General features: G+C 42.8%; 1 protein-coding gene across 6 annotated transcripts in view; it reads left to right on the forward strand.

The window, feature by feature from the left end:
- Positions 1 to 24,696, forward strand: part of FOXP4 (forkhead box P4) — a 148,614-nt gene that overhangs the window by 120,166 nt on the left and 3,752 nt on the right. For all 6 annotated transcript variants that reach the window (XM_033152674.1, XM_033152675.1, XM_033152676.1 and 3 more), the window contains 6 exons: positions 1,428 to 1,629; positions 1,746 to 1,822; positions 6,006 to 6,107; positions 19,985 to 20,106; positions 22,911 to 22,977; positions 24,244 to 24,410. In XM_033152674.1, the coding sequence (XP_033008565.1) occupies positions 1,428 to 1,629; positions 1,746 to 1,822; positions 6,006 to 6,107; positions 19,985 to 20,106; positions 22,911 to 22,977; positions 24,244 to 24,410 (737 nt within the window). The remainder of the gene's footprint in view (positions 1 to 1,427; positions 1,630 to 1,745; positions 1,823 to 6,005; positions 6,108 to 19,984; positions 20,107 to 22,910; positions 22,978 to 24,243; positions 24,411 to 24,696) is intronic.

Below are 24,696 nucleotides of genomic sequence, written 5' to 3' on the forward strand. Positions count from 1 at the left end.
TACTTGTGTCAGTCCTGCAAACTGCATAGACATAGGCTGAAAAGTGCTGTTTATCTGGAGTTTGGAAGTGCTGAAACAGCATACTGGCTCCTTCCTGACTTACTGTCTTCTATGCTGTCTTATTGGCCATTCCAAGGTGTTTGAGACACACATCTATCTCAGGAAAAGCAGCTGGTGACATCTATGCTCTCTTGAGGTTCTAGTTTACATCTGTGCGTGTGAGACCCTCTTGGAAGAACCTGCATCAATGACAAAAATATGTGTTTCCCCTCTGTGGTTTCTGAAAGTCCCTCCTGTTCATGAGAAGGGAGGTGGCCATGGTTACAGTTTTGAGGAAGGAAGAGAGAAAGTACATGCATATCACTGAATTACATTCCGAACCCCAAGAGCTCACTGACATCTGCAGTGCTTCAATATATGGTTGTATAAGCTGACCTGAATTTTTTTTAACTCATGAAATGAAATGATTGCAGTCCTCTTTCTTGGCTCTAGCAAGAAATGAAATTTTACATGGATGCTGTTGATCCTCAAAAGATAATGCTTATCTGTCAGTGTTAGAATATGACTATAGATAACGGTACTGATGAACTACTGGGAATTGTGCTGTATCCTGGGACAGCATTGCTCCAATTTGCTAGTGAGACACTTGTGGCAGTGCCACAATGTTTTTAAAATGAAATCCACAACTACCTGATCACCGTTATGAAATGAGCAGATAATTAATTCCCCCCCCCCCAAGTTAAGCTGCAGTTTAGACAATCTCATAGGGAGTGGTGTAGCATAGTAGCTAAGGAAGCCCTGAGCTCAAATCTTGCCTAAGCCCTGAGCTCAAATCTTGCCTAAGCCATGAGCTCACTAATGGTCCCCACCTGTGCATGCTTGCTTGCTTCTAAATAAACACTCATAGACTTGGACCATGTGTGGATTTATGCAAGCCGCTGTCTTGTAATTTCAGCCCCCATCTGCAATACAGGTGGTAGAGTGTCCTAGCTGTAACTGAAAACCATTCCTCCTAAAGTTTGGCTTATTTGCTTTGAAAAAACTGCTACGGACAAGAATTATGGATTAGTTTTAAAAAAACTGAGCAAGGGGGAAATACTTTATATTGTACTAGATGGTCATCTGGTTCTTTCACGTATCTTAACAACTGGCTTTGATGTAGCTAGTAAAGAGTTTCAGGTTTCATTCATGTTTGCAGAGTATGCTCTGATTTCTCATCCACATCTAGCCCTTCCATTGTAGTTGATGAGTCTCAAGTTCTTATCTGAGATGCCTGTTTCAATCTTTGCAGCTGAATTGATTAGTAGACCTTCATTGATAGAAGTTGAACAGTTGTGCTATGTCCATATAGAAAACTGTTGCTTACCCAGACACCTCTCTGTCTCCTGGGTTGATTCTAATAATAGTTTGTCATCCTCTTTGAGCAGCTGAACCTGGTTTCCAGCGCCACCCTCTCCAAGAGCACTTCTGATACCTTCCCTGATGGATTACCTCATCCCCCCACCTCTGCTACTGCACCCATTACTCCATTGCGGCAGGGCCCTTCTGTCATCAGCTCATCCACTTTACACAATGTAGGGCCTATTCGCAGGAGGAACTCAGACAAGTTCTGCACGCCAATCTCCTCAGGTGAGAGCAACTGGGGAAACTGCAGCTGCAACTTTATGCTTGGGTTGAATTGTGTGTTTCTTAGACTGAATTGTGTGCTACTTTTCTTCATAACTTTCTTTCTTCCCCCCCCCTAGAACTTGCGCAGAATCATGAGTTTTACAAAAATGCAGATGTCCGCCCCCCCTTCACATACGCCTCGCTTATCCGGCAGGTGAGAAATTCCTTATTTTGGAGAAATGTACAAGTGTGCCAGAAAGACCTGGAACAGGCAACAGTTGTTCACACTCACCTTGAATGGTACCTTCTAGACATCGCCTTCTTATGCTGCCTTTGAAAATGGAATTTGAGTCAGTGGCTGGGGTATAAATCTGGCTATTGGGAAACCTGGATTCATGTCCCTGTTGTACTACACACACCCTTTGTGGTCTTGAGCTATCGTCTTTTTTCACCCAACCATGCCTTTCACAGTTAACACTAGACATTCTAGCACTTCGGGTAAATGGATAAGCACATAATTCTCTCTGTAGTTTGTTTTGTGTAGAAGTCAAAGGCCTAGAGACTAAGACTTTAGGCAATATCTACACCCATCACTGCTGTATCTTGTGACCTCAGTGCCTCTTTGTCCTTTACATGATCATTATTTCCTCAAGAGTTCAAATCAACTTAGTTCTGTTACAGTGTCTCTGACTTGGTGCTTTTCTGGTCCCCTGGGTGAAAGATACATTAGCTACAAATGGAGGGAGTGAGGATGGGGAGTTTTCAGCAACAGAAATGACAGTGATGACTTCAACTTGCAACAATAAGATTTTGCCACCCCACTGTTTTCAGGGATTTTATAAACTTGCCCAACAAGGTATTTTTGAAGTCATTACTACAGAATCACCTTGTGGTTAATAACTCAAATCTCCATTTTAAATGAGATGGTTGGGGTTGTTTTTTTTACCAATACCATTTCCTGAAAACTAGCCTTTGTGAGGAGAAAAATAGGATCTGCGTATATCAGTGCTATTTCATGGCTGCCACACTTGATATTTGAATTATTTGCACCCTGCCCCATGCATGTAGGAGCAATGTTCACGGTGGGCTTTCCTGCACTACAGTGTTTCTGGCTTCCAGGGTATAACATAACTACTAATGTTTCCTGTTGTGTCAGAGTATTAGCAGTAGAGTTTGTCAGGATCAGCCTTAGTGGTCCATAACAACTGAAATCTCTTTTCAGCCTTAGCTTTCAGGCACAGCAGGTGGGACTTTACTGTGTCAGTTTCTTGGATGAACTGCAACCTTCTGTTTCCAGAGCTGCCAACAGCATATCTTTGACAAAGAATAAATTCCCTGGGGAGGATGGCTTCTATTGCTCCCTAGTGGTGCTGTATTGTGTGGGCATTCCCCACCTTCCAGTTAATTGAAGTAGGCTCTGTAAGTTAGCATGCAGGCTATGATATTGTTCTGTGGATCTCACCTACACCCTTATTCTCCTTTGGCTAAAAATATGCCTTCATTGTCCATGTAAAAATATACTTCAGAAGAGATGCTAAGATCTGCTTGCTGGCACTGGTCTTTTAAAGCCCTGGCTCCTGGAATTCATTCCTTTTGATTCAGCTCTTTGAGGTTAACCTCTCTGGAGTATCTGAGATCTAGGAAGCTCTTCCAAGAGCAAGCAGTAGTTGGTGTTTTCAGACACAATATCACCTCGCTTAACCAGGCCAAAGTGTGGGAATGAGTGCATTTATGCTTATCTCACCTCCCTCCCTCCTACAGCATCACACACCCTTCTGCACGCAGTGTTTTGTTTAAGAATGCTAGCTCAGACCAAGTGGCTGGGATCAGACAGGTTCTCCTGGAATACTCACAAAATGGGACATGATAGAGCATTATCTGCTGTATTTTGCTTTCACCATCTAGAAATCAGAAGTTCACTACCTCTGCATTTGAGTTTTGCTTTTAGCTACCATGGTTAATATTCAACACATATATTACAGTGTTACCCCAGGTTACGCACACGATCCGTTCTGGGTTGCGGTACATAACGCGGGTGTGCGTATCACGAATGCACAAAAGAAACAACAACCCGGAAATAGTGTGATTTGAGCGCTTCTGCGCATGAGCGAAGCGCAGAACTCTTCTAGACATCCGGGGGTCGCACGCGCTCCGGAAACACTTCCAGGTTGTGGGCGTTCGCAACTCGGAACGTCTGCAACACAGGGTGTGTGTAACCCGGGGTACTACTGTATTTGGCGTGCTCAGGTTTTATTAGTTGTGTGTATGTGATTATTCTTTTTGTAATAAATAATGTTATAGGCTTTGTACATATTTATTCCTTAACTTCCAAGTTTTTGGCTGTACCATGGCCAATACCCATTGGTATCCCACCCATAAATTTGTCTGATCTTTTGAAAGTTCATTTTAAGGCTTTTTTTAAAAGCCCTTAAGCTGGTTAAGGTGTTGTCTTGTAATCTACCACTTATGAATTTCATTGGATCATGCCAAGATCTAAGTTTTAATGGAGAAACTAGTCTATGTACCTCCATTATGCTCTCTTTTTATTCACCAATGGCAACAAAATATGGCGCACCCTCCCCTCATGTGGATGCAAATGGTGCCTGAATTATTCTCTGAGTGAAGTTAGCAAACAGCAGGCCCAACCAGTTATTTGCTTTCAGTTCCCTTTGTTAAGCCATAGGCATGAGATAAGAATGAAGAGGGGTTGGAGTGCATCAGTTTCAGGCAGAAATTGTTGATCTTGCTCTACAAAACTGGGATCAGGATTCCAATGTTCAAGTCTAGCTCAGTAAGGATTGTTTTGAGTACATTCTAGCTAACTTGCCCAGATTTAATCTGGTGCAATTCCTGGTTTGCAGCAATGGTTACTGTGCTTCACACACTAAATTAACTCAATTTTATGTATCTTGAAAGGGATACTTTAGCGCTGATTTTACTTTCCATCCATTGTAACCTGGAGCACTTCTTTCCAATTAACTGTGAGATAGGCAGAGTAGTTGAAATCAATGGTTTGTCTGGGCTAGTACTTACTAGAGCTTCTTCTAATCAGTCAGGTATGCTTTATGTGAAATAGGGTGTCACTGCATTTGCATAAGGGTATGTCCTGCTAAATGAAAATATCTCAAGACTGTTTTAGCGTATTCTGTAGGCAGTAATACTAATCTGCAGAGATATGTCATATCTAAAAATGACCAAGCTTTATGCAGCTGGTCATTCACCTAAGTAGAAAAAGAAACAATTTTCATAGAATCTTGCATATCAGGTCCCAGAATCTGTTTCAGAAGTTTCTTTACGGCCTTAGAGCCTGTTATTACCCATGACTATGCTTCTCTGCACCTGTAGACTTGACTGAAGTAGATCTTTGAGCATGCACAGCAGGGGTGGGGAACCATTTTCAGCTTGAGAGCTGAATTTCCTTCCGGGCAACGTTCAAGGTCTGTGATGGCCAGTGGTTGGAAGGGCCTGAGGCAACAGTGGGCAAAGCAGTGAATGTGAATTTTACCTTTGAACAATAGGCTAGTTTCTACACTTCTCTATGTCCATCCAGATAATAATAATAATACAGCATATCTAAAAACATAATAAAAACATCAAGCATTAAAAAGCTCCTGATACAGGACTGCCTTCAGATGTCTTCTAGACAAGCAAAAGTCTTTATCAGAGTTCAAAGACACATTCCCACTAGGCAAAAATACTCAAGGAGGGTGTGAAGCAAGGCTAGTGAGAACTGTGGCCTGTGGAGGGGTCTGGCTTGGGAGAGTCACAAGGGCAGCATTTACATGCACACTCCAGGCCTGGGGTTCTCTGTTCCTGCCACGTACAGAGTGTTTCTCTGCTGCTAAGCTCGCTTCAGTGCATTTAGCCCAAGAGGTAGAGCATTCGAATTATGAGAGTAATGCTTCTGCACCTCCTTTTATATTTGAGGACTGACTATTCAGTCCATAATATATTTCATTCCTGGCTTTGGTCTATAATCTTCGGTAAGTAATTGCTTTGCAACATATCTGGCTTCCCCTGTATCTTTAATAAAGGCTATGTTTCGGCTGATTCACACAGTCATACAAATCACTCTCAAAGCCTTATCCCTCAGTTACTTGAGTCTCAATTCATGAACTGTCTTCACTAAAAATGCATTGTTTCGTAGTAACCTTGTACAACTATACAGCTATTTTTAGTGTTGGATCTGTGGTGGCTGTTTCATGCATGTGGGTCCCCAACCTGGCACTGTATTCCTCAAGTGAGAAACATAGATGTCCTAAATTCAGATCTTTGAAATGTGTAGTTGAAAAGTAGAGCACTATCTTCTCATATGTCCTTATAATTGTTTGCCTAGAACTGGTAAGAACTTATGGGACTGATGTCTGTGAGTAACTTTATCTCACCTTTCAATGCAGGCTATCCTTGAGACACCCGACAGGCAGCTAACATTGAATGAAATCTACAATTGGTTCACACGGATGTTTGCCTACTTCAGGAGAAACACAGCTACCTGGAAGGTAAAGCTTAGTCTAGGATTTTAATGTAGCTTTAGTGCCTACACATCTCTTAATATGGAACTGGGTCTCAACTTGGAGGACCTGCCAAATAATTTCATGTCCCAAATGTTTTTGGTGGAAGAGGTTCTTAAATAAGTGGGGGCAGGGAGCTCTTATTAAGCAACTACATGTGTCCATGTTTGATCTGTATCTTGGCTGCATCCTATTTATGGACATGACACTGAGAATCTTGAAGAAGTTAATGAATTAAGGCATTTACTCTGTCAGCATTCTGCTAAAGATTCTCCTTCTGACTCATTTCCCCTATAGTGAGATGTGTAAGTTCCCCATATCTTTGGGAACTTGCCACTGGCAAGGTGGGCAGGTCCCTTCCTTGGATATGACTTGAAGGGGGGGGGGGGAAGTAGCTGAATGAGCCATTCTTATCTCCCACCCCACCCCCATCCTTTTTGTGCTGCTTACAGTAATTGTGATGTGACTGTGAGACTCTCAGGGAAAGGAGCTGGGACCAATGGATGCAAACCTTCTGAAAGCAGGGAGTACTAGTAGCAAGGAATATCTAACGTCCCTCCATCTCCATTGCTTTCTTCCTAAGCCCTGCGGTTGTAGCTCGCTCTGGTGGGAGAGCTGTGGGTACTCAGTACAATTGACAAATTGAGAATTTAGCTTAAAATGTGTCAAACTGCCTGGGTGGTAAAACAAGCCATATATTCCTTCTCTTAGAAGAATCTGTTTCAGCCCTCTGAGGTGGAGGCAGTGATGTGTGGGTGGGTGACAACAGCATGTGACCAATCTGTTCCGTTATAAGGCTGCAGAAATAGGTCTGTGCTGGCATGCACGTGGCTTGTCTACAGGAAAAGCAGAAGGGGAGTTAGAGATGCTAGAAATAGAAAATAAGGTTAATGATAACCCGGGGGCTGGTATCTCACTGCATGTGGCAAATAGATGATGCCTTAGCCAAGCTAGCAACGATTCAAGCTGGTTTTTCAGAGCATTGGGATGCAGATGGTCTCCTGTTAGGAAAGATTGTGTGTGTGAGCTGCTAATGTTCAACTTTCAACCTTGGGGAAGAACAAGATGAGGAGGCAACTTAATCTTTGTAACAGAAAACAATCTTGCACTTGAAAAAGGGCTAACAGAAGCGCCACCCAGTCTCCTGTCTGGTTCAGATTGCCTATGGGATGTTAGCTGTCAGTTGGTGTCTCTGTCTTCCCATCTGTAAAATGGCACAACAAGAAGGGGCCGGTTTCCTCTGTTACATTCACATATATGTAATAATGCAGTAGACCCCTGATCCTGAGGTCTTGATTACTTCTATAATCATAATCTTGATTTGTCTGTCTCTGTCTTTCTCCTTTTCACTGTAATGTATAACTTTCTAGGCAGTTGCCAGTCCACCACTGTAAAGGCATTGTATGGGAAACAATGGGAAAGGGTCATAGCTTAGTGGTAGAGCACATGCTTTGCATAGAGAAAGTCTCAGATTCAATACTTTCGAGGTAGAGATGAGAGAGCCTTTCAGAAACCTTTCAGAGAGCCTTTCAGAAACCACTGCCAGCTAGTGAAGTCCACACTGAGCAAACTGGACCAATGGCCTCACTTGTATAAAGGGAGCTTCTTCTTTCAATATTTCTAAACCAGACAATGAGCACATCTCCCCTACTGTGTACTGGAGGCACAGGCTCTGGATATGCAGGTGCCGATGCTTGCTCTTGGAATCAAGTCCAACTCCCTTTGCTTGTATTTTTTTCCTGAAGAATTCAATTTTAGCAAAAGCGTGCATCCTTAAAATGTGCCTGTGCCTGTGTGTGCTTTCATCATGTGAACGTGGTCCTGACGTTTGTCCTAATTCAAAGCTTGGCCTGTTACTGTCCACTCTCTCTGAATACATGTGATCTATTCCTTGCTCGTGTGTTCAGTGAGATCTGGAAAGCAGAAGAAGTAATTCCAGAAGAGATACAAAAGTGAGGGAGGGTGAGAGAGAGGATAGAAGGACTATCTCCAGAGTAGAGGGGTGTGTGCTGTGTTCCTGCAGCTGGGCATCTCTGCCTTTCAGCTGGAGGCCTGATAAGATTCTGTCTTCCAGACATGACATAATTCTGCCAGTGTCACATGCAAGCCCTGATACAATCACTCCCTCAGACGGGAAGCCAGAGTCATTGTGTTGCCGTCAAACTCTTGATAACGGCCAAGCAGAGCTTGCTGCCCATTAAGCAAACACAAGTCTGAGACTAGCGAGTTATTTTCTGTGAGTGAAAAGGGAGTTATGGCATCAACCATGTAGGAAGTGAGTGAACTTGTTTGGATCAGTTCTTAGAGAAGTGCTGAAAATACTAAGTCACCTATAAACGTCATTGGGGAAGGGTAGCTGTATGTGGTAGTGCATGTGCTTTTCAATGAAGAAGTCCCAAGTTCATGGAATCTTCAGTGAAGAGATACCAGGGAGCAGGGCGAGAAAATGCCTCTTCCTCCGTTTGTTGTGTTGCTTACCAAGGGAGACTATGCCAGGCTAAAGTTTGATGGCTTTGTCCGTTGTTGCCTGTGACTGTTCCTGACTACATAGCAGCTTATACCCTAGCTTCTGGGGAACAAACTTGGAGAAAAATTATTTATTTATTTATTTGCTTGCTTGCTTGCTTGCTTGCTTGCTTACTATATTTATGTAGCTACCCCATAACAGGTGTTTTCTAGGTGGCTCATAAAGAAAATAAAATAAAATATTCAAGTACAACATAAAACAAATTAAATTATTTTCAAAAATTGAAACCATTAAAAACAACTTTAAACCTCAAATTTAAAACTGAGAGACCAAAACAATGAAGTTTTAAAGACCTGGAAAGATACTCACCTGGCACCGAAAAGCCCATAAAGATGGCATCAGATGCACCTCTCCAGGGTGGCTATTCCATAACTGGGGTGCTACTACTGAAAAGACCCTATCCTAAATACTTGGAAGCAATGCTTTTCTGTCATCCTTCATCTGCTTAATTTGTGAGGCCTTGGCATATCTGCAAAATTGGCAAACAGGCTGGTTTCAGAAAACAAGTCTTAAAGACTCAGACGAAGGGGAAAGAAGTCAAACCTCTTTTTTGTTGCTGCCTTTTCTTTTCTTGTACTGCCTGAACAAGGAAGAAGAAACAGAAGGAAGGTCCTTTGTGCAGCTTGTTGGCTACCTTTCCCTATATATGCAAGCATACATACACAAATGTGACACACACCAACAGGCATATAAATAAATGATACCAAGATCTGGCCTTGAATCTAAGGGCAGAACTACTAGGAAGAGACTACTTATTAAGGACTGAGTGTCTGCTTAAACATGATAGGTGTTTAGTGCTTGGTGCATTTACGTAGATGTTGGTTTTTGCTTTTCTTTGGTGTGCTTTTCAATGCATCTAATCCCTGAAAGCCACAAAGCAGCTGTGGTGCCCAGGGCTGATGTCTCACATTATGGCACCCTGGAGAAATTGTGTAATTGCTCTGGAAGTTAGCGAATCCTCATAGAGGAAAGATGTTAAACTTACAACCTGGTACCTTTATTTGTTCTCATCCATTTTCCTCCATTTTGTGGTTATGTGCTAAAGTATTGAATTAGATGCATGTGAAGTTCCTATGGCTTTGGTGGTCCTCTTTTGAGTTCTCAGCCTGGCTGACTTGCTCTGCAGTTCTCCTCGATTTATTGCCATTCTGGTTCTTCTTGCTTAGTTAGGTAGTTCTTGTGGGTGGATGCTTTCCCATGGATGCACAACTCAAACCACTGTTACATTTTAGAAGTGCAAGAGGGTCGCATTGGACGTCAACTGTAGCAGAACCTTTTTGTTGTAATCCTAACCTGTTTGTATTCTCTTTAAGACGTTCATACATTCCACCCTCATGCATTGATGGGGGGAGCTGGGCTGTGAGCAGCAGCCACATGTTTGGCCATCATGTAAAGTGGTCCTTATAAACATAAAGCATCTCCATGCATGAGGGGCGATCCTGATTGAACCAGGATCTCAGCTTAAGTGGAGGCGCTCTGTGTGCACAGGCTGATGCATGCAGAGGACTACTTTACGCATGGGTAGAACATGTGGTGTGGGCCAGCAGCCCAATCCTGCTCCCTGTGAATGTGTGAAGGGTGATTTATATGAGCCCTGCTTTTGTTAACCCCCCTTTTCTCTATATAGACTATAGTGCACACATTTGTCTCTCTGCATCCTTTTCACTGATAGCCCTGCCTGTTTTCCGTTCCCCTCTCTGTGGTGGTCTGCAGGCCCTCCTGTCGTTACTGTCCTGTCTTTTACTCAACTTAGAGTTTTCTCTGTTCCCCATCTCAGCCATTTTTCCTCTCCACACCCCACAGCATATGCTTGCTCACTCTCTCTTCTCACTGCACAGCAGCAGGTGTCCCTGTTCCCTCCAACGGTTATGCCCCTTTTTGTTTCTCTCTCCTTTCCACAGGTCTCCTGACACACGGATCTGTTACTTCCCTTTCTCTGTTTCCGCTGCTATTGGTCTCACTTCACCACTATCTCTCTAGTACCCTCTTTTTCACCTTTGCTAGCACAATCCTATAGATGTCTACTCAGAAGTAAATCCCACAGAGTTCAATAAGGCTTACTCCTAGGCAAGGGAGTGTAGGATTGCAGACTGTCCCTTTATACGATCTGTTTCTACCCCCACCCTTATCTCTTCTTCTGCCTTGCTAAACTCAGCAAGAATACCCAAGGCATTCATTTTCTCAGCGGTTCACACATTAAGTGCCTTTCCATATATTATTTGGCAGCAAACCTGGGTTAGCAACTAAGTGTTTGTGATAGGGAGTTGGAGCCAATCCTAGCTCTCTGCTGTGTTTAGTAATATGATACATGCATTTACAAACAAGTATTTGGCTCATTTGCTCATTACATTTTTAGAGGTATGCTTTTCAACATGTAAATCTGCCTTGAGGGGGTCTTATAGGCAGGAAACCATTGAACATGGTGATCTGGTTGCAATAGGCTGGTAAACTCTACAGCCAAGTCGACCGCAAAGCTTTGATTCTAGGGAAATGAAAAGCTATGTAGAATATAATGCAGGTATCTTCCTGGACTTCTCTACTGGAGGGCCAAAAACAGGCAGGGTGGGTGCTGCAGTTGGCTGACAGCCCTGCTTAGGTTGTGCAGCTCTATCTAGCAACAGAAGGAATAGAATATCCTAGCTCACTATCTATAAAAGCCCTGGATTTTGTTTGTCATTCATGTCTGGAGCTTCTCTCCCTCCTTTATTTAGTTGCCACTCAGCTGAGGAAAAAGGTCCCTTCATTTCTGGTTAACATAAGCTGTGCCTGCGCTCATGTAACAAATCACTGTAAGCTCTGATTCTAGGGGTTTGCTCGCCACATCATCCATAGATGGAGACAGATAGTTAACCTATTCAAGTGCAAAATGAGAGACTTGAAAGAATATTCACTCCAGTTTCTTCAAGAATTATATAATCTTAGTCACTAGAGTCTAGAAAACAATTATTAGCTGACACCTAGTCAATTCACCTGCCAGAGGACGAATTTTTCCTACTATGTAATTATTTACAATACAACAAATTTCAGCTATAATAGCTTATGCTATGCTGTAATCGCATTCTCAAAACACCAGATAGGAAAGTGCTTGAGGGAATACAACCGCTGTGAAATTTTCAAGCAGCATGTGATGTCTTTAACTATTATGCCAACAGCACACAGCCTTGTGCTTTTATGTTTTCTTACAGCTTTAGAGTGCAGGTATATGAGAGTGCTTGCTTGCAGCTGTACTCTAAGGTCGGTAAAAACAAAATAAAAAAAATCCTTCCAGTAGCACCTTAGAGACCAACTAAGTTTGTTCTTGGTATGAGCTTTCGTGTGCATGCACATGAAAGCTCGTACCAAGAACAAACTTAGTTATTTTTTATTTTTTATTTTGTTTTGACTATGGCAGACCAACACAGCTACCTACCTGTAACTGGATCTAAGGTCGGTAGGCAGATATATTTGTATACTGCTATATCCAAAGCTATCCCTCTTTTGGACTTCTGTGTTGTCCTTTTCCCTAGTGGGCAAGTTATGGCTGCTTTAAAAACACGCACGTGCGCACACACACACGAAAGTAAATATATTTTGCGTAAGATAAATAAAAATGTGTTGGTAACCAAATGAAATATCAGCTCATTCTTCACAGTTATCATGCCACCTGCCTCTTGCATTTCATCACAGGAGTCCCAGGGACACTTGTAAAAGGGATGTTGATTGCACCAGAGATGGAGTACTTCTAGAATTTTCCTGTCCAGGGGACATAAAGTCTTCTGTTTCATAGTTGTGTGGTGTCATTTAAATAATTATATGTAAAGTCTTCCTTAATACATTCATGGACTATGTGAACTTCAAAATGTCTTCTACGGTGAGTGGACTAGGGGCAGAAGACCAAAAGTGAGCAGGGACCCCACAAAATCTTCAGTACTGTTGAATCTGTCCCCAAAAGTCTTAGGCAGAGAATAGCCCCCTTCATACATTTATCATGGAGAGGAGGCTCCACATCATCAAGGGGCAGTGGGGCTACATTGCATTAGGCATGGGTGTCTGCAGTGCAGAAAGCCATATATGTAGATCTCTATGCATTCTGTGGAACCCTGACCCATGTCAGAACACATAGAAGCCTACATGTGTACAGGTCTATAATTCCCTTTTGCAGACATCCACATCAAACATTTGGTTGTGACAAGGAATCTCTGTGACAGCACTGCTGCCCCTTGATCACGTATGAAGGGGGCTTATGTTAGGCAAACAATATGAAATTGCTCAGAAATGGAATATTCAAAGAGAGATCCTTACATGTGGACACATTTGTCTCTTAAGTCACTTATCATAAATTATCTCTTCAGCAAACAGATGAACTCTCCTCCTTCTCCTCTCCGCTACCTTTGAAAGAAAATGTTAGCCCTCCAGCTCACAGACAAAAAAGAATGTCAAACATCCATTCTTTGTAGCCCATTTCTGCCTTATTGTGCGTGAGTACAAATCTCTCTCAACCTCATAGACTCATTAACAGGTGAAGTGAGTTTGGTAGACTGGTCCTTCTCTTTCTCTGGATTCAGAGGTAGTCAGTGGAACTGGCACCATTTTTGACAGCATGATTCATTCAGCTGGCCATGCTATATAGCCTTTTTGCGTCAGAAACTCCTTCAGTGCGTAAATTGCTAAGAAAAAGAAAGGTTAGGGCTGGATTCAACTAAGCTGGAGCACTGGTGGAAGCCTGCACAAGTACTCCTGGTAGCACAGTGGAGCTTCCCCCCCCCCATGTGCCTCCTGCATCTCCCCCAGATCTGCTCTGGATGTTCAGGAGAACCCCCAAATGGTTCATGGAGTGAAGGTGCGAAATCGCTCCATCTGGCAAGCAGAAATGCTTGTTCTGAAACAACAATAATATTAGCACAACATTGCATTCCACCCTTTGTGCCTTCTTACCATGGGCTTCAGTAGGGAAGAGTAGAGATAATTAAGAAGGTCAGAAATAGAGTGGAAAAAAGACCCAAAACAAGAAAAGGGAGTAATAGAGACAAGAATGCAGAGAGACAGCGAAATGAGAGAGAAGCTGGTACAGATTGTGGGGAAGAGAGTTCTATTGCATAGCAGATATGATGGTTCAGAGCAAGAGGAAAGGAGGAGATGAGGATGCTGTGACAAATAGGATGTGCTGGGTGAAAGTACGATAAGTGAGAGCAGCTATAGAAGGACCTGAGGTAGTTCAGATAGAGTACAGTATGGAATACAGAGCAGGGGGGCATGGGAGTTAACAGGCAAGTGGTTAAAAAGAAAATGCGGAGTATAACAATTGGCAGAAATGCTTGCCCATTGTTGATGGGATAAAGCCGTCCTAAAAGTGTCCCTTGGTAATTTAGAGTTTTACACCCTTGTTGTAAAGAAATGCCATAACAGCAATAGCTCCTCTTCCTTTCCAGCCTGCAAGTGGGTTGTTCCATTTTCATTCCCTTACCAAAAGTGCAGGAAGGAGGAGCACAGTGGAGACAGTGCACATGGGCACCATGCTCCCCTCCTTCATTGAGAGTGGATGTCCTACTTGTCCCATTTTCTCTCTGCCAGGCATTTTCTGGGTTGCAAGACAGAAATAAATCTGTTTGTATACTGCTAGAAAGAAAACAGTTCACTAAATTTCAGCAAAAATGTTAAGCATGTGCATAGCACTGCTCTCCTATTGCAAATATTGTGACTTAAAGTGCTTAACTTTGGCTTGGTTGTGCCCTTGGTGTTTGTGCGCACGCAAGATAAGAATAAAACTGGATTTTATTTTATTTTAAAGCTGCAGCTCTTTCCTCACTTGTTATTTATAGCATAAACTGCTGTTACTCACCTTTGTGTTTTTGATGTTAATGATTCAAAGTTATTTAAAGTACACCATAGACATGGTGGATTTGACAGCAGAATTACAGACATTTCAGTTATTTGTGAGAAAATGGTTAATTCTAAATTAATTTCTTTGAAGTCCGCTTGAAAATATGTTAGGCCCCATTTTGTGAGGAAGGCTGGCATCCTGCTCCCAAATCAGTTGTTTTGTTGCTGGTGTTCTGTGCCTCTGTCTGGATGACTGACCATGAATAATGATGTCAGAGAACTGAAATGTGTAATTTCACCACCCCCAGCATGAGATCTGTTGCTTCACAACGTATTGCTGTGCCTGTATTTTAATTCTGTAAGGTTTACAGGTTTTAGTCTATGCTCATCCTCTAAGCCTTCCTCAGCTGCTTTTGTTCATTGGTACAGCAAGAGTTTGTTTCAGCAACTCCCACTTTCTTGGCAAGCGGGTGTACAAGGCTAATGCAATCCTACTATACATTCATTCTTTTCATTTCATTCTTTGTCTCAAACCTTTGCTCTCATAAAGTCTCCCCGTCTTTCATTCCAGTGCTTTGCGCCACTGAATTTTCCTCTGACTTTACCACCTTCATTTCGCCTGCTTAACCCTATGGGACCTTCTGAAGACAACTACATGTGTTGCTCTTTAAAATCTGTGCAGTGAAAAGTGCATGCCTGGCATGTATGAGTGACAACATGTGTGTGGGGAGGGGTTGCTCTGCCCAGTGGTGTCCCAATATACATGCTAATAGTAAAAAGACACATTGCCATATTTTGAGTTTCATGCTTGGCTGGATATGCCAATTAAACTCTGTATCCTAAAAAGGAATGTATCAAAGTGCCCCTAACTGAGAAGGTGATGTAAAAACAAAATCTTCTCTCCCTTTGATTTGAACAATTATAAGACTAACTATCTGTGTTCTATTTAGATTTTTGTACTTTGGTTAAATGCACCAGCCTTTAAGCAAGTGTCATGGGAACATTTGAGTTTTGGCGTAGGGAGTGATTTGAAACAAGACTGTGATTAGATGACCCTTTTATTTTCCTTTCTAAGTAAAGAATAAGAGCCACAATATTAACCAGAATGGGTGCCTGTGAATAGGTAATTTAAACAAACTGAGGAAGGCTGCAATCATTTCAAGTGCTCTGTAAGTAAGTTTGTGTGCACCAATCATTGAGTCCCCCTAATGGTTCAGGTGGATTACTACAAGTAAATATGCTGTGCTTGTGCAAGACACAAATAACTGTAGACAGTATCCCAGACACGTTTCAAGTATGGGAGAGAATTGGGGAAGGGGATGTGGAGAAATGCTAAGCTATAGCTGTTACTCTTGTTTAAAACTACATAGAAAATGCTATGCCTTAAATGGTTAGGGCAGGAGCCAGAAATCCAAATTTTTGGACTCTCTTTCTAGCCTTTAGAGAGGAAGTGAGGAATGGTGTCCATTTCTACATCCTTTATTGATGTTGTGCACACATTAATTGCACCCCTGGCTAATTAGAAACAGATTGGTGCAGACTGAAAATCTCTACTAAAAATAATAATCTTACTTTGAAAAATAGCTTTAAAATCTTGTGTTTGCTTCAATTTGCCACTTAGTCCCATATTTTTCTTTATAGTCTCTGGCAAAATTGAAGAAAATAATGTCAGTATAAAAGAGGTATGGGAAGGAACAGAAATTCCAGCACTATGGCTTTTTTCCAGTGAAAGCGGATATTACGTTGGTTGTCTCACAAAGAGCATTTCATTTTTTAAAATGATGGTTTAATCCTTCTGGAGCGATTTGAGGTACTTAGGTAGTAGGAGCTGGGTGAGTGCAAAGTAAATAGGTGCCAAGAGGTATGGCAAGAGGTGCTTGCAAAGAGGCAGGTGTGAGGAGGTTTTTGTTGGTATGGCGGCAGCAGCGCATGTAGCAGGGAGATGCTGGATGGCTGGGGTAGAAGCTGGGGAGAGAAGCTGGGCCAGGGGCATAAAGCAAACATCATTAGAAAAGACAAAGATAAGAAGCAAACAGAGCAGCCAAGCCTGGCATTAAACAAATACTCTGTCAAAACACAAAAGCTGCATTTAAATCATGCCTCCCTGGAGCAGGAGACCACAGAAGTAAGGAAAGAGTATAGACACACTTGGCGACACCCTCCTGCCAGCCACTGGGATGGCCAAGAAACAGCAAATAATCCACATAAAGAGCTAGAAAGCTTAGCGTTTCTTTCTTCAGATGCTGCCGGAAGCACCTTTCATAGATTTTTCTTTCCTGGGATTTCTCTGTGAAGTTATTCCTAGACAGCTTATGAAAATGCATTTGGGATTTTCAGGAAGAATCTGGGAACACCCCTGCACATGTAGTGGCCTCATTTGGCCTCCATTTCCTTTCCTGCCCTGTGCATATAAGCAAGCTAATGTCCTGTTGCCAGCTATGGATGGTTAGTGGTACCCATGAAACACTGAATGGGTGCTAAGCGAGCCTGAGTCTGGTTCTGTGCCTCTTGATGATCAGAAGAGCAAGCCTTGCTCTTAAATGATTCGGTTTTTAGCCTGTTTTTATTGTTCTGTGGTGCTTAATGTTTTGCTTTATAGTTTCTGCCAGTATTGTACACACACACACACACACACACACACACACACTCGCGTCAAGGTTCTGTTTGGATGAAGAGCAGTTCAGAAAGTTTGTAAATAAAATAAATGATAAAAGTAGTCCACTGGCTAGGGATCAATGTCAAATGGGGAGACCCTTGCAACCAAAATCCATCACTGCCATATTTTGGGGCAGAATGGGGATGATTTCCCAATCTCATTATGGCCCTCATGAGCCACATGCAAATAACATTCTCGGGCTTCATCATCTGGCCAATAGCAGCATGGCCACACTAATGAAACAGAGGTAGAATTTTTCCCAGCACAGGTTTGCAAAAGACGTACGTGCTCATCTGCTGATTTCAGCGTCGGAGGGTGTCTGCCCTCAAAGCGGTTTTAGTGGAGACCAAAGAGAAAAGGCAGTCATTTTGTAACAGAAGCAGATGTGGTGTTTCCAACAGTAACCAATCCCATACAGGATTTGCTGTACCAAAAACAAAACAGGAGGCCATAGCGTTTTACAGGGAAAGCTTGACCTTATTCTCTTGATTTCTTCATTGGGACTGTCTTTAGAGACAGATTCACTTCCTGCCTGAGATTCCCTTTGTGGAACTCAGCAAGCCATTTAGGCGTGCTTTCTCTCTCATGCACACACACACTTGTGTGATTCCTGTCTGGGGTAAGCCCTGAGGCACATCTTCTACTCACAGGCGATCAACCACAGAGTCACAGAGCTCATCTGCACCTCACACTGCAGCAGCATCAATGCCACAAAAAGAGAGAGGGTTATAAGGCACTTCAAATGTCATCATAAAGGTGGTGCAGAAGAAGAAACACTATTCAGTACTCTGTTCTGAGAGCAGCAAAGCAAATCCCCAAGCCATTTCACCAGGCTGCTATTCAATTCCCGGAAAGTGTTACCAAGTCCAAGCTATGATGCCATGTGAAATCCCTCAAGCTCTTGCAAAGCTTATGCAGAGCTGCCACAAGCAAACAGTGCCATGTAGAAGGGCCCATACCTTGAAAATTGGCATAGTATTTACCTATTGGAGATGTGTGCCAACATGCCACAAGCGTGGCAAGCCTGAGCAAGATGCAGTGATTGGGTTTTTACTGCTCATAGGCATGCCTGATATGCGATGACCATTAACCTTACTGTTAGTTGATGCAGTCCTACTGAATGCAGGAAAGAAGTTTCCTCTGTTATTGAACACTGTAGTGATAAGAGTATGCTAGTTATGAACACTTTTTCAAGTGGTACATGGGCAACATCAAGCCCCATATAATTCTAGCCTGAACTGCTGTCAGTTGTAACAAAAATGGAAACTGAGGCCTCTCTTCTCATGTCTGGAGAACAGGGGCACTAGGAAGGGACAATTGCATCATCACATATATTCAGGTGGGTAAATACTAGAAGTTGATGGGGAGGATTAATGGGTAGGCTTGAAAAATACTGTACCCAGTATGGGAAGAAAAAGTCTGATTCATTGAGTTTCCAAGAACTGTAACACTTTCGAAGGTGGGGTTTTTATTCCCCATCTCTCTCTTTTGCCTTGTTGTCTTGGCAGGCTCTTTTGTTTATACGGCCCCCGTTCGACCTTTTAAATTGCTGTTAATGTTTTAGCGTAACGAATTAGTCTCTCATCACGAATCAGGACTCGAAATAAAAAAAAAACCCTCCGAGGCCAACATCCTGAAATTGGGGTCATTCTCATTTGCAAGGCAGAGAATCTGAGAACCTTAATGCAAGGAAATTTATTCAAAGGCAGAGCCCCGACGTGATTAGGCCCTTTGTAATTATAGCTCGGAGAGATTCCACTCCAGCCTCCTGCCTCCCTCATGGATTAGCAAGTGAGTCGGAAAAATACACAGGATTTAATTAGAGGCAAATTAAAATTGGTAATGAAATAGGGGCAGTAGCAAATGGCAGGGAGCTGGAAGGGGGGAAAGGGAGCTAGTATCTCTCGGGGCAACACTGCCTGTGTACGTGCATTTTCTTTATTTTACATTTAGAAATGTAAAGATGGGCAACACAGAATAAAGAGGAAGGATGGGCTGTGTGATTGGTGGGGGGGGGGGAGGCTGAAGATTTCCAAGTAGGAGCTGGCATTGGCAATTCATTTCCCAGCACGATATTTAGTTTGCTTTCCCTCTCCCTCCCTCTTCTCTACATTTAGCCAATAATGAGCAATTACGTAGGCTGGTTTGTGGAAGCCCAGCAACCATTCTCAGTTCACTTCCATGGGAGGTGAGAACAAGACACACAATCACAAAATGGCTCTTCCATGGAAGCTTTGTTAGCAAGTGTCCCAGAGAATGGAATGGTGTGGTCGCTGTCCTGCTGATCTCAGAATAACAGGATTGAAACATTCTGCATAGCATGCTCTGCTGGAATGTCACACAGTAGCCCTTTCCTTCTGCATTTCTGACCAAGCCTTTTCCCAGCTGCTGCTGGCATTTGTTGATCCCATCAATTGCCCTTGAAGGGGAGGGGCTCATCTTCCGCTCTCACTGCTGGTGTGTGCTGCTGAGGGTGTGCTGCTAGCTGTGATGTTTCTTTAGGATAGTCCAGAGGTATGTGAGCACATCCCTGCTATTGTGAGGAGGTGGCTGGGAGCTGGTGCTGTCCCAGCCAACAATCTAGCTGAGTAATATGGTATAGGAGCATGTACAGTAGAGACAATACCCTAAATATCTCGCTATTACAACAAAGAGCAGATTGTTGTCTTCAGAAAATGGTAGACCAAAAGCATCAACCAACCCCCCCCCCCCATTATACAGAGAGACAGATTTTCAGGATATCGGTAGTAGGTTGCTGACTAATCTGTAGGAGACTGGCAGCTAACAGAGGTATCAGCTGAAGCATTGCCGAGAGGGGTGTCTAGCGGAAGGTCTTCACATGTTTCAACATCATTCTTTATCTTCTTTCTGTCCTCCCTGCAGAACGCCGTACGCCACAACCTGAGCCTACACAAGTGCTTTGTCCGAGTGGAGAATGTCAAGGGAGCCGTCTGGACTGTAGATGAACTTGAGTACCAAAAGAGAAGGCCACCAAAGATGACAGGGTGTGTCAGGCAGCTTGCCAGGCAGCCTCCATGGAAAGAGGAGTGCTGCAGTTGAATATGAGAATGGCTGGGAGTATGCAAAGCTCATCTCATGGCGGGGGGGGTACATAGGAGGGGAGCAGTGGGGCAGAATCATGAAAACAACCTGGCTGGTTAGGACCAAAGGTCCACCTGTGTCGTCAACTGTGCCCTGCCAGATGTTACTGAGAAATTTGCACACAGGGCTTGAAGGCAACACCTGTCCTCTGAATTTGGCACTATTCCATGTCTGAACATACATCATTGCTAACATGTGTAGATAAATACCCAATGAATTTGAAGGGCAGAGGGGAGCTTTTTAGGCTAGTGACAACCACTGGTAAATCTTGTGGCTATGAGTTCTGTAAATGAATTAGTATTTTGTGAAGGAGTAAATATCCCTCTTCAAATGATTGGGATATAATCCCCATTTATTATCCCTGAGGTAAGCTCAGAAGTGGCTGAGAGGCCTGGGTTATTATTTTCATTCCTGCAAGATTTTCCTATGAATTTATTCTTTTCAGAAACGTATTTTAGCTTTTGCTTCACTGATTAATATGTTTATTGCCTGTGCCAGTTTTCAGAACTGAACTTTAACATTACACACTGCTCTATGATTATCACAGCTGTGTGTGTGTGATCACTACTGCAAAGATGTACATTTAGAAGTATGCATTGCATTGGAAATATGGGTTCATGTTCTCTACCTGCATTGAGACAACAACCCTCTTGTCAGCAAACATTTTCTTTACCAGGTTGTCCAGTAGCACCTTGGAGACCAACTAAGTTTGTTCTGGGTATAAGCTTTCCTGTGCATGCACACTTCTTTAGATATTTGAAGTATATCTGGGAATCTGAAGAAGTGTGCATGCACACAAAAGCTTATACCCAGAACAAACTTAGTTGGTCTCTAAGGTGCTACTGGACAGTTTTAAAAATTTATTTCAACTTTGTCAGACCAACACAGCTACCTACCAGATTCTTTACCAGAGTTCATTTGAGGATGGGGCAGTTGTATGGAACTGTCACATAAACATCACTGGCTATTTCCAGCCAAAGGAAGAGGGATACGAGACATATAAACTGACTTATTTTCACTTTAACCATTTTGTCAGTAAATATTATTGGGGTACCAATGATAGTAATCCCTTTAAATTTATACGAACAAAACTGCAATTCTGCACACACTTACAGCATGTCTGATAGCTTGCCAGACAACATCCTTGGGAAGAGGAGTACAATCCTGTTTGGCAAGCTATCAGACACAGTATAAGTTTGTATAGGATTTCAGTGTAGTAAGTTCCATTGAACACAAAGGAACATCTTGAGTAGACAACCATAGGGTATGTACTGCAAGCATCATAGCAGTATGTAGCAGTAGCATGCGCATAGGAGCATATTTCCACAGCCAAAAACATTCACTTACCAGCAGAGGACGCGGGTGGCACTGTGGTCTAAACCACAGAGCCTAGGGCTTGCTGATCAGAAGGTCGGCGGTTCGAATCCCCACGATGGGGTGAGCTCCCGTTGCTCGGTCCCAGCTCCTGCCAACCTAGCAGTTCGAAAGTACGTCAAAGTGCAAGTAGATAAATAGGTACTGCTCCAGCGGGAAGGTAAACGGCATTTCCCTGCGCTGCTCTAATTTCACCAGAAGCCGCTTAGTCATGCTGGCCACATGACCTAGAAGCTGTACGCCGGCTCCCTTGGCCAGTAAAGTGAGATGAGCGCCGCAACCCCAGAGTCATCTGCAACTGGATCTAATGGTCAGGGGTCCCTTTACCTTTTTAGCAGTAGCAGAAAGCATTAGTGGAAGCTGCACAGGCAACAAACAGGGCACCACTGGTGGTATTCCATTTGTGGTATTAGCTCCTGTAACCATAGAAAACTGTTAGTGTATTTATGTACACAAACAAGAAATGGGGGGGAGAAGAGATTAAAAGAAACCCCTAGCCCAGGCTTCCTCAACCTCGGCCCTCCAGATGTTTTTGGCCTACGACCACCATGATCCCTAGCTAGCAGGACCAGTGCTCAGGGATGATGGGAATTGTAGTCTCAAAACATCTGGAGGGCCAAGGTTGTTGAAGCCTGCCCTAGCCCTTCAGATTAAAAATCTATGACAACTGTTGCAATTTTTCTTGAATTTTTCTGGGGCACACCCAGTCTGGAGACATGTCTAAAATGAAACAAGACAGACCACAGCAGAGCCTAGGACATGGTTCACATCATCTAAAGCAGGGGTGGCTAACCTGTGCTCCTCCAAATGCTGGACTCCTAACTCCCACCAGTGCTAGCTAGCATGGCCAGTGGTCAGGGAAGATAAGATTATAGTCCTGTAACATCTTTAGGTTTACTGGTTAATCACTCCTCATCTAAATACTTAGATTGTAGTAGATGGAGGGGGAAATAACATGGGCCTGGTTACCATCTTCCAACCACAGTGGGGCATATTTTCAGACACTGAAAAAAGAACCACCATTACCATTTCCCCATTAGATGTAGTGATGGCCTCCAGCACAGATTGCTTTAAAGGAGGATTAGAGAAATTTATGGAGGATAAACCTGTCAATGATTACTGGCCATGAGAACTATGTTCTATTCCACTTTTGAGGGCAGTATGCCTCTGAATGGCAGCTGCTGAGAATAACAAGCAAAGAGAACACTTGCACTCAGGTAATGCTGGCGGGCTTCCCATAGGCATCTGATTGGTTACTGTGATAACAGGATGTGTCTATTTTTGCATCTTGTGCTTAGATACGAATGCTAACAGCTGCTTCTTTTGTTTACAGGAGTCCAACTTTAGTCAAAAACATGATTTCTGGCCTTAGTTATGGAGCACTTAATGCCAGCTACCAGGTATGACCCACCAATGAACACGTTTTATAGGTAATATTACTCCCATTAGAGAGAGCCATCCTTGTTGAGAGAGTGCTGTGTTCACAGTTCATGTCAAACAAAGCAAGCTCCCACTCCACTGGTTCCTCATAGCAATGTGAGTATAGAAATAAAATAAAATATAGAAATCAAATGCATAAAAGGTGGTTTGGTTTTTCTGTTTCCCTCATCACATGATAGCCAGTGCTCCTTTCCCACAAGATATATTGGAGAACCAGACCAACCTAAACAATCCCACTCCCCACAGTAATGTGAGAGCCCTCACTCCAAATGGCCAGAAACCCACTTTACTGTTTGTAGCAGTAACAATGCTGTGCTCACTAATAATAATAATAATAATAATAATAATAGTAATAGTAATAGTAATAATAATAATAATTTATTATTTGTACCCCGCCCATCTGGCTGGGTTACCCCAGCCACTCTGGGCAGCTTCCATCAAATATTAAAATACATTAATGTCCTGCTAAGCAATGTAAAGACCAAGTGTTTTGGCAATAGTTGTAAGGAGTAAAGGATAGCAAATGGCAGAATATCTAAATAGCCTTGTTATCCCTCATCACAGCTGAGTGCCTTGCAGCATGGTAAATGTAATTGTCCTTTCAGCCTCCCCTCTCTGTAGATTGGGATACTAGGGTGTTATAGGTCTATGGATTGGGAGAGGGTTCTAATATGTAATAATTGTGCAGGTATCATTAGGATCATTACTGCTAAGGAACCAGTGACCTAGCACTATTTAGTAAGTCCCCTAAATTAGACTTCAGAACATTCTTAACCAATGAGATGGGTTCCTGAGCTTCCTCAACACACACAAAAAGCTCACATCTACCTGAGTTTCATTCCCATGATTGCTGAAGGAATAAAACCAACACAGGGAAGTTTATTAATGAGATTTTACAAAAGTATTTTAGTTGCTTTTGTTATTACTTTTGTTCCTTGATTCATTTCATGCTTTGAGATTTAAAAGTGGAACATACATTTCCATTTCTATACACTGAGCTGTTGTGGAAGAAAACATAGCCAGATGCACTTTAAGTACTTGGGGAAAGTAATTTCTATTTCTCATTAGCTATATAGAACTGGAGTTGTTTTGTAAACCTGTCATAATTTTCTTTTTGAGTATTCATTAACTGTATTCCCACCCACAACACACCCACTAAATTGGTCTTTATTTAGGGAATGATATTGTGCTATGGCATTTTTATTACTTGCATTTTGACTTTTTAGGCAGCCCTGGCTGAGAGCAACTTCCCTCTGCTGAACAGTCCCACTATGATCAACACAAGCTCCACTAGCGGCATGCTACATGTCGGCCATGATGATGTGAGCAGCACTGTGGAACAAGTCAACAGTAATGGCAGCAATAGCCCCAGGCTTTCACCACAGCAGTATAGGTAAGTTCAGACTTGCCTTTTTTTAATAGGCTTCCTTCCAGGCAAAAATGAATTGGAGCTCCGGTAGCTCCTGCATATTGGACTGCCCTAGAAGTGCAATGACAGATACAGTAGTCTTTAAAATGCAGACATCTTCTACACTTCATTAGTGGGTCAGGCTGTGCAACGTTTGGGGGACCCATTTAAGATGCAAATACATGTACAACTTGAGTTTTGCCCTGCTGCTTGTGTCATGGGGGGGTAGCCCTGGGGTTCAAAATGGGCTTCTTGGAAATGCTAATGAATT

This window comes from Lacerta agilis, chromosome 6, assembly GCF_009819535.1.
Source record: "Lacerta agilis isolate rLacAgi1 chromosome 6, rLacAgi1.pri, whole genome shotgun sequence".
Lineage (NCBI taxonomy): Eukaryota > Metazoa > Chordata > Lepidosauria > Squamata > Lacertidae > Lacerta > Lacerta agilis.